Below are 16,868 nucleotides of genomic sequence, written 5' to 3' on the forward strand. Positions count from 1 at the left end.
ACTCGCCTACACTAAATTTGTCATTGTTCATGCTTGTTAGGCTTAAACAGAGCTTTAAGCTATTGGGTGATTAATTTTAAACCCAGAAATATTTATTTATTTAAACTGTATTGCACAAAATATATACAACAGTGTGCAAATGCCGAAGGGGTCATAGAGCCACTAGTTTTAAGTACTAGCATAGAGAATAAAATACATAGAGTGCTCGCTCCATACATCAGTTTTGGTACCAAAACGACTATTATTTTCGTAGTTGACATCTAGCATCGAGTAGCGGAATTATCAGTACTGCTACTTGACAATAGATGTTCCGACAACCGAAAAGTCTATAATGCTCAACAATTTTCAGAGACATAGTAGGTATCGAGTAGCGATACTGATAATTCCGCTACTCGATGCTCTAGATGTCTACTACGAAAATAATAGTCGTTTTGGTACCAAAACTGATGTATGGAGTGAGCACTCTGTTCTTACTATATTTGTCTATGGTACTAGGTACCTACCTACATTTTTTCTGCAGAATCTTTTAGAGCAGTGTTGAATTTCACAAGTATAGATATGGCGATGGCGTCTCGCGTGGCACTTAGTGCCCGAGACAGATTTACTGGCCTTTTCATGTCGCTTTATTACGAACGTCGGGATATTGGAGCATAGGAGCGTCCTATGGCGTTACTTACCCGCTTTCAATAAGTAAAAATCCTCACACCCTAATAGAAACTTACAACCTAACGGGATATTGGAACATAGGAGCATCCTGCGGCGTTACTTAGGTACCAGGCGTACCAGCGTAATCTTTTCAATAAGTAAAACTCCTCACCCTGGAACCTTAGAACCTCATTTTCAGATTTAGCGGAATTCGCGTTTAAATGAACTCTCCGTCGATCTTTTATATGTTTTTAGAGGGACTATAGAGTAATATGGAGTTGTTCAGAAAAACAGTGATCGTTTTTATAAAGAATCGAGTTTGATTACCAGTTTTGTTTTGGGGATATAAAGCGTAATTTGAAAATCGTTGATGTCTTCAACTTTGCAAGCGCGAGCGACGAACATAGATAGATTTTAAATCTTCAGAAGTTGAACTTAGAAATCTGCTTTACGTAACACCTAAGAAGTACTTAGGTGTTACGTAAAACTCGACACCCAGAAGCAAGTCAACTCGACACTCGTCAGAAGGAAGTCAAATATTTGGAATGTTACCTTCATTTTTTTTTATTAACCGCCTCACTACGCTCCAGTGCGAAACGGTATCAGACTATCAGTGCTTGAAAATGGGTAGAGAAAACCAAGATACTCTCCGAAACAGTCCGAAACTAGAAATACGCGAGTAAAACTGAACGAAATCATGTTTTATACATACGGAATCGCAGCCTGCGGCTGAAAATATAGCGAAGACCACAGAGTTGAAAGCCAGCCAGAGGGAAAATCGCTACAACAAAATTATGATTTCATAAAACGCCGATTTCCTCATGTTTACACGCGACGTGATATGACCACATTTGTGACTCGAGGGTGAGCGGTATGGTTCAAAACCGATAAGTAATACCTATGTGTGTGGGAGTGCGGAATAACGGTAGGTACCAAAATATCTGTAAAATCCTTATATATACATAGAGCGTCCACTGCTGGCGGCACGCATTGTAATGTTTAGTTGTTGGGTTAGTCATTTAGGTTTTATATAAGACAATTTTCTCGTTTGCATGCACGCAGTTATCGAATTTTATTTAAGTGACATCTTGCCGGCGCGGCGTATTTGAACACCCAACGAGGAAGTCAGAATAAATGTTATCAAAACTTTTTTTATAGCGGCAAAATTTGTTATGGAGTCACAGTTTTGTCTGACTGGAACGATCCTACTTCTGTCTATCTTTCTACTCTGTTGTCTGTGGCGAAGACATATTATATTTAGTGTCGGCTATCGTCTGCAAGAACACACTTCATTTATCACCTCGCTGCGCTTTCCATCAAACTTTTACTGTTTATGTGCTTACCGCTTAAAAATACTTTGAAATAGTGACAGTAAAAAAGTATTTTCGATTGTAACTTAAGGTATATTGTAATCGCGCACACTGAAAAGAGCGTATGCCCATCATAAATTCCGGCAACGCACTTACAACTCCGGTGTTGCCATTACGCGATATAATCGCTTACCATTACGCGATTCGTTTTGCTCATTGTGTTCACGAAATGCCATTAAAATCAGGCAACTCGCTTGCAATTATTTGTGCGCGTGAGATGTTTGTTGACACGACTTAAATTCGTATCAGAATACCTTTTCAAATAATTAAAACAGAACCGGTCTGGAGGTAGATTCCAATTAACAAAGTATGATTTTGGACTGGTTTTGACAGTCGTATCAAAACCACGTTTAACAGTCGTCAAGGTTATGGGCGTGAATCTCACGTACCACTTTAGAATAGAATAGAATAGATTTTCTCACATTTATAGACGGGTCTAACGGGACGGGGAAAGCTTTAAATAATATAGAATAGATTTTATTCGTAAGCACAAACAAACGAGACATATAAAAGAAAACACAAAATAAGATTAAAGTGCCACGAAATGGCCTCATCTCAGCATGTTGCTAGTGGCTTCCAGCGCTGATCTTGCGATACCATTTTCCACTTTCACTTCATTTCGCATGCAGCAATCAGCGTGAACGATTTTCAAGGTCGTATCAGAATGACATCAAATCCGTAACAAAATATTAAATCTGCATCGTGACTATCGGGTTCCCCGTCTTGGGAGTTTGCGCTATTTTTAGATCTCAGTTATTTCAATGGAATTGTAAAAGCAGAGCTGAATGAACGTGGTCTACATTCATACGCTGGAAGAATGACCGAGTATGATTACTACGTCTAGGTTAGAAACGAATACATTTGAATATTACCTAGGTAGAATGGGAATAAATTATTCTTAACTTCAATAGTGGTCAGGTAACGTGGATAGAACTCGAATTCTATCGGCTTGCCTAGTTTTCTGCCAGTTGAGTGCTAATGAAGAAATAAGGGCTTATAATAATATTTTTGACGTAGTTAGGTATTAGGTACCTTCCACCATCTTAAAGCCTTACAGTATAATAGGTGTATTCTGATTATGATGTAATTTTAAAGATTTCACCATACTCGACGGGCTGATTTTATGAGTTAGGTATAAATGTTATATTTTATACACTAACTTTAATATTATGAGGCCACCCCCAGGATTGATAACAAAATTCTTACTCTATTTCTTACATTGATTAGGCTCGACTCATTTAGCATTCGCAATAATTAACACTAGAGTTTCAAGTGCGTAAAATTTGCCTGTGCCATAAAACTCATAAATCTGTAAACGGCGCCTTATCAGGTTAGGGAGCCGTTAACTCGGCAATTTGGGCTCAGGTGGGCCCTTAACTGCTCAATGGAGATGTATGGGTCCAATAGAAAAGCAAGGCAAGTTCAAGGTGGGCATAGTAACCACAATTTCTACTAGGTAGGTAATTTACGTATTTTTAGTCACGGCCGTTCACGGGCCGTTCACGGGGCCGTTCACCAGCACGATGGACTGACCAACTCAAAGGCGAGGAACCATCTCAGAAATTCTATGACGTGGTGAGGAAAGCGATGGACCGGAATCGATGACGAGAGTGTGTTCGTGCCCGAATAAAACCCACCAACCTCGATCATCAGTCATGATGGATGCGACCAAGAAGAAGTCACGTAAGTTTAGTTAGTAATATTGAGCAAATTTTACGGTTTGTCCCACGTACCGTAAAATGGGGTGAGTAGGGATTACGAGGGCAGGTTATGAATAGGGTGAGGAGGGATGACAGAGGGGTGAGTTGGTTTTTACAGGCTACAGCTACGTAAATTATATATGCTAATAACAAATCAAGCTATTATAATGTTTATAATCCCAAAGTGTCGATCCAACAATTTTCAAAACTCACCTTAGTAGGAAATCCCTCGTCACTCCAACTACGGGATGAGCTGGGATTTCCTACTATTTCGTGTTTATCTCTAAAGTTATGAAAAGAAACAACAAATTATCATTGACAAACTAAAATTCATACATCCGGAACTCTTTTTTGTATATAATTATAAATTAATGTGCCACATATAAAAATAAACTTTTATCCAGGTTTGAACTTCGATTTCGTCCCTACTCACCCCATTTTACGGTACCTAATTTTAGTCACGGAAGTTTAGTTAGTTAGGTAGGTATCTAACGACGAAGATTGGAGCTACGGCCCGTAGCTCCAGTTTCTACGTAAGTTTCTAGGATATTTATAAGAAAATCTCACTCATCCTCGTCGTTAGATACCTACCTAACTAACTAATACGGCCCCAAACTAAACCAAGATAATTATTTTAGTTTCGGTTGCGTTTTAAACGCTTGTCTCGTACCCAGGCCCTCTGTCTGTCTGTCAGGCTGTCGAAAGTCTGCAATTATTGAATAAGTTAATATCATAGAATATGTCCCAATGACAACCCTAATTTCTCCCATATTAGCTACTACATAACTAAGCACACTTAGTTGAGGACGGGCGTTAATTCCTCCAGTAACAGTCTAGCTTGTCGACCGCAAATATTTGCCGGCCACTCACGGCAACCACTCGCGAACATTCAACAACTTATCTACTGGCAGATTTAGAAGCAAGTTGGTAAGATTTATTAATGAAAATTAGTTTGACTAAACCAGTTTTATTTAAGGTAAATGCCTCGGAACACTACTTATACCGGGTGTGGCCTGTAATACGAGCAAAAAATTAAACTGTAGGCTGTACTTCTCATACTGACCAACATTTGTTCAGCAACTTTGTACGTATAGTCGTAACTTTTGCCAAATTGGAAGTACCTAAAAGTTTACTAGCTAATATCGGACTTTGGGCTAGATTAGGTAAGTAAACATGTTTTGTCGAAACGGTCTTCTTATTCTTCTTCGTCGTTCCCTCATGACTGAGGATCGTGCCCAACAACTCTGTCCCTCCATTTAACGCGATCAAGGGCTATGTGCCATCTGCATGGAACCACATGCTTGTCTAATGGAATCTGACCATCTTGCAGCCCGGGCTCTTCCTCTAGCGCGCTTGCCTTCAACTTGCCCCAGTATGATGTCACGTTCGAGGCTGTGGTGTGGCGACCGCATTATGTGCCCAAAGAATCTGAGAGCCCTCTCCTGACAGATTGTTGAGAATCGTTTAGTGATTTTTAGTTTTCTCAGAATGGACTCACTTCGAAACGGTAGGTACATATTTAAATTGTCCAAAACAAAAGTTCACGTTTCATACGTTCCAAGAATTTTGACGTACATTTATATAATCTATCTACTCCATAAACTAATAGCCACTTCCCAACTATTTAGCAGCGTTGCTCCCCAACCCGTATCGAGGCATCCTAATAACTGCATTAACATGAAAACGCCTGTCAAACTATGTTTAGATCAGATAGTTGAAGCAATTACCGAGCTATCAGGGAGCTGACGCTTGTTTAGCTCCTAGATAGCGTTCTGAACGCATTTAGATGAGACGACACGATAACGAAACGATCGTTCATAGCTGCTCGATCGACGGTCGGCGCTGTCATCGGTTGAATGTATGATGATCTACAGTGCAGCGGTATTAGCAGTTCGGGGCAGTTACAAATTGACAGACTATACAAATAGACAGGCTACGTATGTCGCGTCGGCGTCACGCATACGGCGATCGAGCTCGTTGGTCCGACACGTCGGTTGGTGGTTGTATAATAATATGTCTTAATTCTTCGTGCTTCGTCGGTCTACGTTGTGGTATTTGTGGTCGCGCAGGGTACCGGAATCCTGAGCCGACCACACCACTAAAATTGAATAAATTAGTAATTGTGCGTTTTAGTCACAGGTTTAATAGTTATTAGTTACCACTAATCGCAGTCAATGTCATAAAAGTAAAATCTTCCAAAAGAATTACCAACATAAAAGTCACTGATTTAAACTTTTAACGATTTTTACACATTATTATTTACCGAAACGGATTATTATTTAGTGTTACATGCGATTAAGTCCCGTTTTCGTAAATAATAATACAATAAGTCGCGAATAAGTTAAGTACAGCCTAAAATCGTATAGTATAAACGAAGCTCTACGTCTGTATCCTGTAAATAATCTTATAAAGCGGAAGATGTGATGTGATAGTATCACCGCTAGCGAAATATTATTGCAGGTGTACTTATTTCTTAGTTGAGATGAACGCTCAAAAGAACCAATGTAGTAGATTGTTAGCCAAGGGATAAAAGACATTAATTTCAATCAAGGTAGTTTGGCGCCCGAACGCTGACGGCTCCTCTACACGATGCGCCAGCGCCGGCCACTCCAAGGGACGCAGCCATGCGGTAGAATGAGATAGCAATATCACTTGCTCCCTCTAACGCATAAATGCGTCCCTTGGAGTGGCCGGCGCTGGCCCATCGTGTAGAGGAGCCATGAGGCCGGGCCTTCTTTGGCGTTGACGCAGGTACGGTCAGCAAAAGGTAGCGGATCAGATTACGCCTTAAAATGATCTACTACCATTCTCAAATAGCTTAAAAAATAGTCTCTATATGTAGAACAGATCTTTATATGTACTTATGTGTTAGAATGTGACAGATTTTGAACACGAACTAGGTAAAACCTATATATGTACCTATGAGTCTTGAACGCGAACTATAGAGATGCAATAATATGTCTATTTGGAAAAGTATGCCTGGGTGGCAGATACATTTATAACTTTGAGTGTAGATTACTCCTAAACTATTCTATTAAGGGGCATTAAGTGAATTGATAATAAAAGATTGTTTTGTTTTTTATCATTTACATACGGAGGTAAGAGAGAAATGAGTAATTTATATATTATTTTAAAGTTTTTGCGACGCCCTTACAACTCGCCGAAAAATAGTCCGGTCTTACCCGACCCGGGTATACCTTCGCTTAGTTGATCTGCGAGTTCGACTCGTCTGCATAGTTCGCAATGTAATTGAGAATACACGGCCTTATAAAGGGTGATAGCTATTTCCTGTCGGAAAATTGCTGGTTGCGGGTGCGAGTATGTGTTAATACGGTAACTTTAACAACGTCAACCTAAAAGGCTTGCACTTAATGATGTTTTATAACTGTATAATCTGACAAGCCATCTTGTCAGTAGAAAAAGCGGCACATTTGAAAAAGATGGGCGTGAAAGGTCTATCTATACTATCTAGATTTTGAAATACGCGCCTTTTTCTACTGATAAAGTTGATTTGACAGAGTATAGATAGGTTATAGTCATACAAAATGAGCACAAAAATACTTCCATGTTTATTTCATTACTTTATATGAATCGAAGTGTAGGTATTCAATATTTTTAAGCTGATAATTTGTTTTGTTTTAACTACCATTTGTGTTTGTTGCTACGCCTACATGAATAAAGAGGCAATAAAGATGTTTGATGTTAAAGAATATTTAAAGTTAGTATATATAACATTTTTTCGAACAAACTATGCTAAATTTATAAACTGATGTCGCCTAGCTGACAAGACATGAAATAACAGCGGCGTAGCGTGGGCGAATGGGGCCCTCGACCACGCCTCACACTTAGGGCTCATTTAGCCGGCGCACGAACTCGCATGCGATTTTAGTTACATTGCGGGCTATTGAGGTTACAACAATTCAGCTGACCGATCAAATAACGTGATGCAATGAAACTCGCATGCGAGTTCTCACATCGTCTAAATGAGCCCTTAAGGGGGCCCCGCAAAGCCAACTTTTTTATTACTTGGGAATACACATTGAAAAGGGCCTCGCAGATGTGATTTCGCCCACGGCTATACTGTGTATCTTTAGGTACTTAAATAAAAGTAAACAAAATCTACCCTCAAATGGCTCCTTAAGCCCGTTGAGGGTAGATGAAAACTTTAGGGATTCAGATATAGATCCGTATAAAACCTGCATACAAAATATGAAGTGACCCGCGGGATGAGATGGCATAGTTTTGTCCGGCTAAGTCAACACTGGAAGCGTGTTTGCCTCCCACTGACCTCGGCTTTCAGTTACGGGCACTCTAGGGTACCGTAGAAAATAGGTCTAGTCTTAACCTTAGAGCGTTTTCACATTGTCCGATCCCATCTGATCCCATGGTATAATAATATACTCCGCCTGGTATTCTCTTGCCGTCTTTTCTAGGTCACCTGACTGACACAAGCCTACGTCATCATGCGACAGCGCTGTATGATAATATGCGGTAGCGCTATACAAAGTGGCAATGTTATTGTGACGTAGGCTTGTGTCACTCTGGGAAGAGAAGACCATGTTTTATTAGACTATGGTCCGATCCGATATCGGGTGGCGGAAGACCTTATTGTACTTGTAGAGTAAGATCAATATGTGAGCAATAAACATATTCTATTCTATTCTATTCTACCTACTTATTCTAAAATGTAAGATGTGTTTCTCTGTATTGATTTACGCATTTAATAAATCATTATTACTAAAAAACTATAAATAACGCAAAAAAGGCGGACTTAATGCCAATGGCAACCCAGGGCAGTCTTAAACTATGCTGGGGCCCTGGGGCACATAAGAATTTGGGGCCCTTTTGGAGAGTAAAGAAAGCGAATTAAACTAACATTTTTCTACTATGATCTTCTATTTATTATGGGTAATCAAATATACTGCTAATGTCTGTCCTTGGGGCCCCCCGTGTGCCCTTATGGTAAAGACGGTACTGTGGCACCCTCCTGCAGCTGTTTTTATCATAGGCGTCTAAGTTGTGTGCGTATGTGTAGGCATATTAATGATTGTGGTATGTCACAATTAACATTAATAAAACGCGCCAATTTCATTGAGCAAACGAGCAGACGAATCGCCTCATGGTAAGCGATTACCGTCGCCATGGTCACCCGCAACACCAGAGGTTTAGTGCGTTGCCGGCCTTTAACATGGGAGTACGCTCTTCTATTGAAGGTTTGAAGACTTTGAAGGCAGGTGACGTGTAAAAAAATATGCAAATATTAAATAACTAATGCTCTCATTTATATTACTTGTATTTTTTATAAACATACATAATTATTTCTTAAATTAAGACTTAGTTCAAGTTGTATTCGTTCCCTTTGTGCAAGTATCGGTACATATTGGTATTTCAAATTGAAAGATTGTTTGTAGTCATTTGACTATTTACCTTAACACAAACGAAATAAAGTCGCTATTTAAGAAACGCTACCCACGGTAAAAAATCAGAGGGCAACCGCGAACACCGGAGTTCGCAAATTGCGGGCATATTTCTGTTTTACTCCAATTAAGGCGTAATTAGAGTGACAGAGAAAGATGCCCGCAATTTGCATACTTCGGTGTTCGCGGTTATATGTATATAGCTCAGATGCATAAAAACCATCTCCCAATCATCAACTAACCGTTAATGTACCTATTCTAAATGCATGTGCACTTGGATTAACCCCAATTCTAACTATATTTACTTGTCAGAATATAAACTCATGGCCAAATTTAGAGGAACGGAAAAAAAAGGTTTAATTACTGGATTACAGCCCCTTTAAAGCAAATTCAAAATTAGTAATTATTTATTTATTTATACAAGGAATTCCAACAGCTATGAATGATGCATTAGAATTCATTAGATTATAATTAAACTTTTTTTTTGCGTTCTTCTAATATTGTCCATGAGTGTATAAGACTAGCTTCTACCCGCAATTTCGTCTGCGTGGAATGATGATTGATAATAATAGACTGTTAACCAAGAGATGAAAGGCACTCATTTCTGCCGGTGAGAGCGCCAATAGTCCGAGGCTGAAATGATGCCTTTCACCCGAGTTAAACACTCTAGATACTTTTCATTTCGAATACGAGGAAAGTAAAATGCATGTTTTTTTTAAAACATGAGTAAGTATAAATTATTATAGTAATTTTTTAGGGTACTTTCAATTAACAACTTTCAAAGTGTCCTTATTTATGGAATGGGGAGTCAAATATCAGAATGGAAATTGTATAACAAATCCATTTATACCCAAATTTCAATTGCTTATCATAATGAAAATAATAAAATCGTACTTGGAACCTAAAATGCTCTAGTGCAGAAACGTATCATTTTCTGCATACCTTTTAGAACAACAACAACACTTTCAGAGGATGAGAAATGAAAAAATTATATCATTCATCGGGCGTCAAACTATCTCCATACCATATCTCAATCTAAACTATCTAAAACGTGAAGAGGTCAAAGACAGACAGACAGAGTACTTTCGCATTTATATATATTAGTAGGGAAGTAGGGATAACGAAGACCTACCAGTTCTACCAATATAAGTATTACCTTGTCCTAAAAATAAATAATAACTGAAAACAGTTCCAAGAAAATAGTTTGATAAATATAACATAATGTTTATTAAGCCAAGGGTACACTAGGAGACAAATGTCCCGCGGCACGTGTCGGCGACATGTCAAGCAAAGTCGAGCGATTTCTGGCGCCTTAAATGGCGAGATCGCACGACTTATGTCCGTAGCGACGTCAGGCGAAGACGTGCGTTTTCGCGAAATTCGCCTGACATACACGACATCATATACACACCACACACGACTTATGACACACACCAGCGACATGTGTCGCGCGATGTTGCCAGACATGTCAAGCGACTAGACGTCGCTGAGGGCATGTATCGCAGGACATTTAGGTCCCTGGTGTTTACCTGGCATACTCTAATAAAAGAATTGTTAGTAGTCCTTATTAAAAACACATTACTGCCACCTTTTGCCCGAAATTAACAGAAATAAATGGTTTACATACTTTTATGTTAAACCACTTTCGGTTAATGCAAATTACAAAAACTGCTTGTATATTCTACAGAAATAACATTTCATACTCATACCTACACCTCAACGAATGGAGATTAAACACATTTTTAACTCAGGAACAAATATCTGTTATAAGCATACAAATAAATGCCCTTACCAGGATTCGAACCCGGGACCTCCTGCTTCATTGGCAGGGTCACTACTAATCAGGCTACGAGTCAGTTAAAATACATCAAAAAGAATTTTGACTCTTAAGTTTACAAGTAAGGTTAAATTTACATTTTTAATATACATGAACCATCCCATAGATAAAGGTCCAGAACAGCACGTAAGTGCACAGCGAGGCAAAGAAGCTGTTGGTAAGCAGTGCTTGCCGGGAGATGTGGTACTTGTGCCAGCTGGGCCCGGTCTTCACCATGAACATGATGAACAGCACCACTACGGAGAGGACGTAGAACATGAAACCGTAGAGGCTAGTCAGGCCGAGGACACCTGGAACGGAAAATAGTTTTTGTATTATAAAGTATTCTCAAAATATGGTTTTATTTGGCAATATTGAATTCTGAAGGCAGTGGACATCCTCTGGCTGATATGATGATGATAATGATGATGATTGAATTCTACCACTAATGTTTGTAATGTGCAGGGGGCTGTTTTTATATGTCACATACAAAATTACCATGTGATTAGCAGAGTTACTTCCCAACATCCTGTTTTGCCTCAATTTTGTACTAAAATTACAGATTATTCAGAATGGTGACAGTTGAATAGGTACACATACCTTGGATGATAATACATAGAATAGAATGAAATTGACAAAGGGTAAATTTTTTAAATATTGTAATTATTAACATCATTATTCTTATCAAACTACCAATTACTACAATGGCAGGACCATCTGCGAAAACTCTGATCAATTATAGATATCATTTGCTCATAAAAAAAACTCTGAGCATCATCTTTTACACCGTTATTTCTTGTTGAAGATATTGACCAAAAAATGTTGATAAGTATTTCAGGACTCAGTATGAAAATTGCTTTCAGTAATAATAGTAACATTTTAGTTAATATAGAAGTGTGTCTTTTACATATTACCATAGCCTTCTTGGCGCGTGAGAAATGCGTTAGGGTGATATTCCATCTGTCCAATGTGTATTGCGTCCCACATTTTACTTTAATGAGAGAGTGTGACGCAATTACATTGGACAGGTGGAATACCACCCTAAGTTCATTAAACATTACCCGCTGTAGAGCCCGAAAGCGCAGCCATCGAAGTCCTGCAATACTCGATAACAGCGCCATTATTTCTGAGCGCAGCTTCGCTGTACGCCACGGGTTCCGGCTTGATATCCTTCGTTTTTACAACAGTAGCCATTGTGGATATTTTTCAATTATTACTTAGAAAATTAAAGAAATTAAGACGCGGCTACCGAAATTCATTAATTAATCGACAAAGAAATGTCAGGAATGACATTGACACTGACAGCAGGTGGAGATGATATTGACAAAAGTAAAATTATTCAAGTAGCTGAGAAAGACGCGCGTGACACTAATTATTAATGTTTCTGTACCTTAACTTTCCTAAAATCGGGTACCCCTACCGTGGAGATAAGGCTAATGCTATTTTATATGCATCTGAATCACTTTCTATCCTGCTCTAATTACACTTGAATATATTTTTCAATAATTATAAAATTGGATTCAAAATTATATGTGTCATCATTACAGCTGTCTCAAATAGTTTAAAAATAAAATTTGGCACGCTCACTCACACATGCATTCGACACCATAGAAACGACAAGATCTCACTCACACTAATAAACCGTTTCCATGTTGGTTTTCGCGGCACTGAAGCGTCGTTGAACTTATTTTCATTTAAAATCTGTGAATTTATCTATATTTTTCTGTGTTTTTGTGCATATATTAAAGAAGTGTGTTTTTGGCGTCTATAAATATTATCATGACTTATACGGCAATGGATTTTCATCGTTAACAAGCCTGTGAAAATATCATGGCGTGTCTGGGCCTAATGCATTAGGCAGATTCTCGTAACAAAATAGGACTTTGCACATATCATATCGGGACGTTCCATTTTCTGGTTATTTTTTCAGTATCAGTGTTGCAGGTAGGTTCGATTGTGATATTTGGAATAATTGTATCATTTTGAGGCGTTAAGCAAAAAAGGAAATTAAGTTTTTCGATGTACTGAGTTTGATAATGTACCATACAGACCGCCTATCACCCATTTTGTCTGAGTGCCTATTACGTTCGCTGGACGTTGAATTGGCATAATAATGCCTCGGTAAGTGTTTAAGTGCAGGTCTTATTCATAATATGCTCATTTTTACGACTTACGGTATTTAATATGTGCAAATAATTGAATAACCTATTTTTTCGGAAATGTGAACTTCATTTTATTTCTTTTGTTTCAGTATGCCAACCTAGCTATAGTTTGACTAGTGCTACTCGACTACCGTGGTTTGGCGTTGTATCACTCAATTTTATATTCACCAATTCCATGATTAGCAGAAATTGTGAAATACGAAAATTTTACATAATATATGTGAAAGTTGAAACAGGATTTTAAATGAGGGTGTTGAGCGCCTGAATTGATTAAAAATGGATGAATCTGAGGAGAATATGAGTACTGAAGATATCAGTAATGTTGACAGTCCTGTGTCTGTCAAAATAAAACCCAAAAAGAGGTCGCTGGTTGAACGAGAACTTGAAACTAACTTGACAGCCCGAGTGACATCTCCTGTCACCGGTGAAGGCTCTAACACCAGCAGGTATGGCCGGGCCCGTAGAGTCAAGACAGCTTCAGAAATGGATGCAGAGAAAATCATGAAGCCTTTAAAAGTTGATGTTTCTAAGCAACCGCAGGCATATAAGATGCATGCATCAAATTCACCGATAAAAAAGGAAACTCCTAAAAGAACAATCTCAGTGGGTTCAAGTATTGAAGATCAGATAGAGAATATTTATAATGAGAACATATCTCTAAGCCGGTTTGGGTCCGAAGAGAAAGCTAAATCGCAGTCCCCTGCCAAGAAATTCAGCAAAGTTTATATCCGGAAGGATCTGATTCAGAAACCGGACACAGATACTGTTGTGTTGATTAAGAATATATTTTCACCAAACAAATCTAGTTCTCATTTGAGCAATATCCTAGAAAGGTCCTCTGAGAAATATTCTTTAAATGGACATGGGAAGGCCATGAACGGTTTTCCCGATAGTTCTTCAGTTGTTAAAACATTAGATTTTGATGGTAAAAAGAAAAACAAACAGGTTTCCCCTGCACAGTCGATTAAAAAGGAAGTCAAAGAGAAAACATCCAAAGAAGTAAAAGAAAAGGTTATATTTAAAGATGTGAAAGAGAAGATGGTGTCTAAGGAAGTTAAAGAGAAGTTGGTGGCGAAGAATGAGTTATTTGAGCTGGAGGCGACCTGCGAGTACCAAGTTGGAGACTTGGCTTGGGCGAGGGTTGGCACATACCCATTTTGGCCATGCATTGTTACTAGGGAGCCATTTAGTGACATGTTTGTTAAGAAGAAGTGTAAGTAACATTTTTATTCATTCAATTATTATTATTTGTCTTTTATATTTGTCTTAATTTTTAGGCAACTTATCAAATGCATATTATCGTATTATCTTCCTGTCTCACAAACTCAAATGATTTATTTAAATTACTAGAATCTTAATTAACTTATTGACAACAATTTTACATGGTATACTTAACTTTACCAAATTAGCACCACTTGCACCATTCCACTAGCTCGGGGTTATAAGGTTAAACCTGGAGTTACCATGGTTACCAGTACAATTTGACATTAGGTTAATACTTTAACCGCTTAACCCCGGGTTAGTGAGATGGTGCAAGTGGGCCTTAGTGTTTTAATGCATACACTGACAATAAATGTTATAAAAAGATTTTGCTACCTTAGTTTCATATTTTTTTTAAACATGTTTTTTGTTTATATATTAAGTGGCACAACATTCATACTCACCTTTTACCTCTATTATTTTACATAGATAAGCATATTTATGCTGAATTGCATTGTCATCAAATGTACATATTTTTACCATAATAAAATAACTGAACCACTTTATATTAACAAATAGATATAGGTGATGCCATATAATATATCGGAGTGGCCAAGGTGCTCAAAAATATTTGAACACATCTTATGAGCACCTTAACCATTCTGATATATCTCATGGCAACTGTACCTGTGTTGATATGACAGCAATGTTTCTATTATATTTTATCAAAAGGAAATAGCCTTGTCACTACACTGTATACATAATTACTTAAAGGCAGTTATATAATGATAAGCTTATTTCAATGTATGTAAATCATGATTGCACCTAGTATGGGCATTTTATTCAATAATGGCATATATTATCCTCTAGCCCCTCACAAATTAAACCTTGCCAAGACAAATGCAACTTTAATTTGTCATTATGAAGGTACAAAATACAATGGAATGGGAGACCTTTTTATAGGCCTCTGGGCAGTTAGAGGTTAAGAGACAATTCATTATAGCCCTTATACATAGGGGCTGTCCATAAATTACGTCATCGATTTTTGACGATTTTTGACACCCCCCCCCCCCCCCCCCCCCCTATAATCATCCAAAAATCATGCATCAAATGACCCCATTTCCTCCTACTTCATGCTACCGTCATCCGATGTCCAGACCCCCCCCCCCCCCCCTAATTTGAAATGACGTAATTTATGAATAGCCCCATACGGAAATACGATTCCATTAATTTAATGCCAAGTCAACATGTGATAATGACAGTATGCATATAGCGAAATTCGCACATACAAAATACTAATAAAAACAAATACCTATATTTTTATGAGTTCCCAGTATTCCACAAAATACATAAATGTTCACGGTTATTACCCTATATTTAATACCAACTCTGATCCAATTAAATAGTAGAATAGTATCTGCCATGAGATAAATTTCTACAATTCACATTCGAAAGTGTCTGTTATTGTCTAATTGTTCTACATAAGTTCTTTTAGAGAATACTTTTGACATGCAGTCTGATCCGCTACTTTTGATATTTAATAGTGTTATTAGGTTAAGTTGTTGAATAGTTTGTAATTTTATTGCACTGCCCTTTCAGGGTTGTGTTGAAACATAATATAATAATCATATATTTTTTTGTACATACACAATGATTAAATGAATATGAATGCTAACTGTAATAATATTTAAATAGTATGGAATGCTAGAAGTGTTTTCACACTACTTAAATATTTGGATTTTTGAAGGACCAAGCGAAAATTATTGAATTGCCTCAATTATTTATTAACTTCTGTAGTATTGAATAATGAAAATATGGTGGTTCGTACACTCATATAGGGTATATTTTATAAGCAAAATGGCCATGTGAGATGACCAGCAATCTGTATTCAGTAATCATTCAGTTCTTGTTTCCGTGTTACATATGGTCCTATCGTTTGGACATGAATAGGGTGTAGCAAATCATCTGTAGGTATGTTGTGTTCTTGTCTAATATTTATTACTAAATGTTTCAGTGTTCGGCCGCGTGGAGCGCTCAGTTATCCACGTGACGTTCTTCGGTGACAACGGCCGCCGCGGGTGGATCGTAGACAACATGCTCCGCAAGTACCACGGCAGGGCAGAGTTCGAAGCATGTCGCAACAAGTTCACACCAGAGGTAACACACACATACACACACAACGGCCGTCGCGGGTGGATCGTAGACAACATGCTCCGCAAGTACCACGGCAGGGCAGAGTTCGAAGCATGTCGCAACAAGTTCACATCAGAGGTAACACACACATACACACACAACGGCCGTCGCGGGTGGATCGTAGACAACATGCTCCGCAAGTACCACGGCAGGGCAGAGTTCGAAGCATGTCGCAACAAGTTCACACCAGAGGTAACACACACATACACACACAACGGCCGTCGCGGCTGGATTGTAGGCAACATACTCAAATAACAGTGCAGGGCAGAGTTCGGAGCATGTCGCAACAAGTTCACACCAGAGGTAACACACACATACACACACAACGGCCGTCGCGGGTGGATCGTAGACAACATGCTCCGCAA

The 16,868-nt window shown here is 38.4% G+C and overlaps 3 protein-coding genes across 3 annotated transcripts in view; 1 reads left to right on the forward strand and 2 right to left on the reverse strand.

Moving 5' to 3' along the window:
* Nucleotides 1-16,868, reverse strand: part of LOC134801033 (uncharacterized) — a 338,387-nt gene that overhangs the window by 25,189 nt on the left and 296,330 nt on the right. The gene's annotated exons all lie outside the window — the stretch shown is intronic.
* On the reverse strand, nt 11,005-12,221 carry LOC134801232 (ER membrane protein complex subunit 6). The gene is made up of 2 exons (XM_063773764.1): nt 12,010-12,221; nt 11,005-11,259 (listed from the first exon to the last, which is right to left on the reverse strand). The coding sequence occupies exons 1-2, from the start codon at nt 12,140-12,142 to the stop codon at nt 11,051-11,053; spliced, it is 342 nt and encodes a 113-aa protein (XP_063629834.1). The 5' UTR covers nt 12,143-12,221; the 3' UTR covers nt 11,005-11,050.
* The window catches only part of LOC134801315 (uncharacterized), a 45,032-nt gene continuing 40,674 nt past the window's right edge, over nt 12,511-16,868 (forward strand). Inside the window, exons 1-3 of the mRNA XM_063773857.1 lie at nt 12,511-13,069; nt 13,200-14,323; nt 16,325-16,467. Of these exons, the coding sequence (XP_063629927.1) occupies nt 13,387-14,323; nt 16,325-16,467 (1,080 nt within the window). The 5' untranslated portion in view covers nt 12,511-13,069; nt 13,200-13,386. The remainder of the gene's footprint in view (nt 13,070-13,199; nt 14,324-16,324; nt 16,468-16,868) is intronic.

Source organism: Cydia splendana, chromosome 21 (assembly GCF_910591565.1).
Source record: "Cydia splendana chromosome 21, ilCydSple1.2, whole genome shotgun sequence".
Classification (NCBI taxonomy): domain Eukaryota; kingdom Metazoa; phylum Arthropoda; class Insecta; order Lepidoptera; family Tortricidae; genus Cydia; species Cydia splendana.

Coding starts and splice junctions, on each gene's coding strand:
- LOC134801232 (XM_063773764.1), bottom strand. CDS start 12,142: ATGGCTACTGTTGTAAAAACGAAGGATATCAAGCCGGAACCCGTGGCG. Junction 11,260..12,009: donor GCTTTCGGGCTCTACAGCGG/GTAATGTTTAAT, acceptor TTTCCGTTCCAG/GTGTCCTCGGCCTGACTAGC.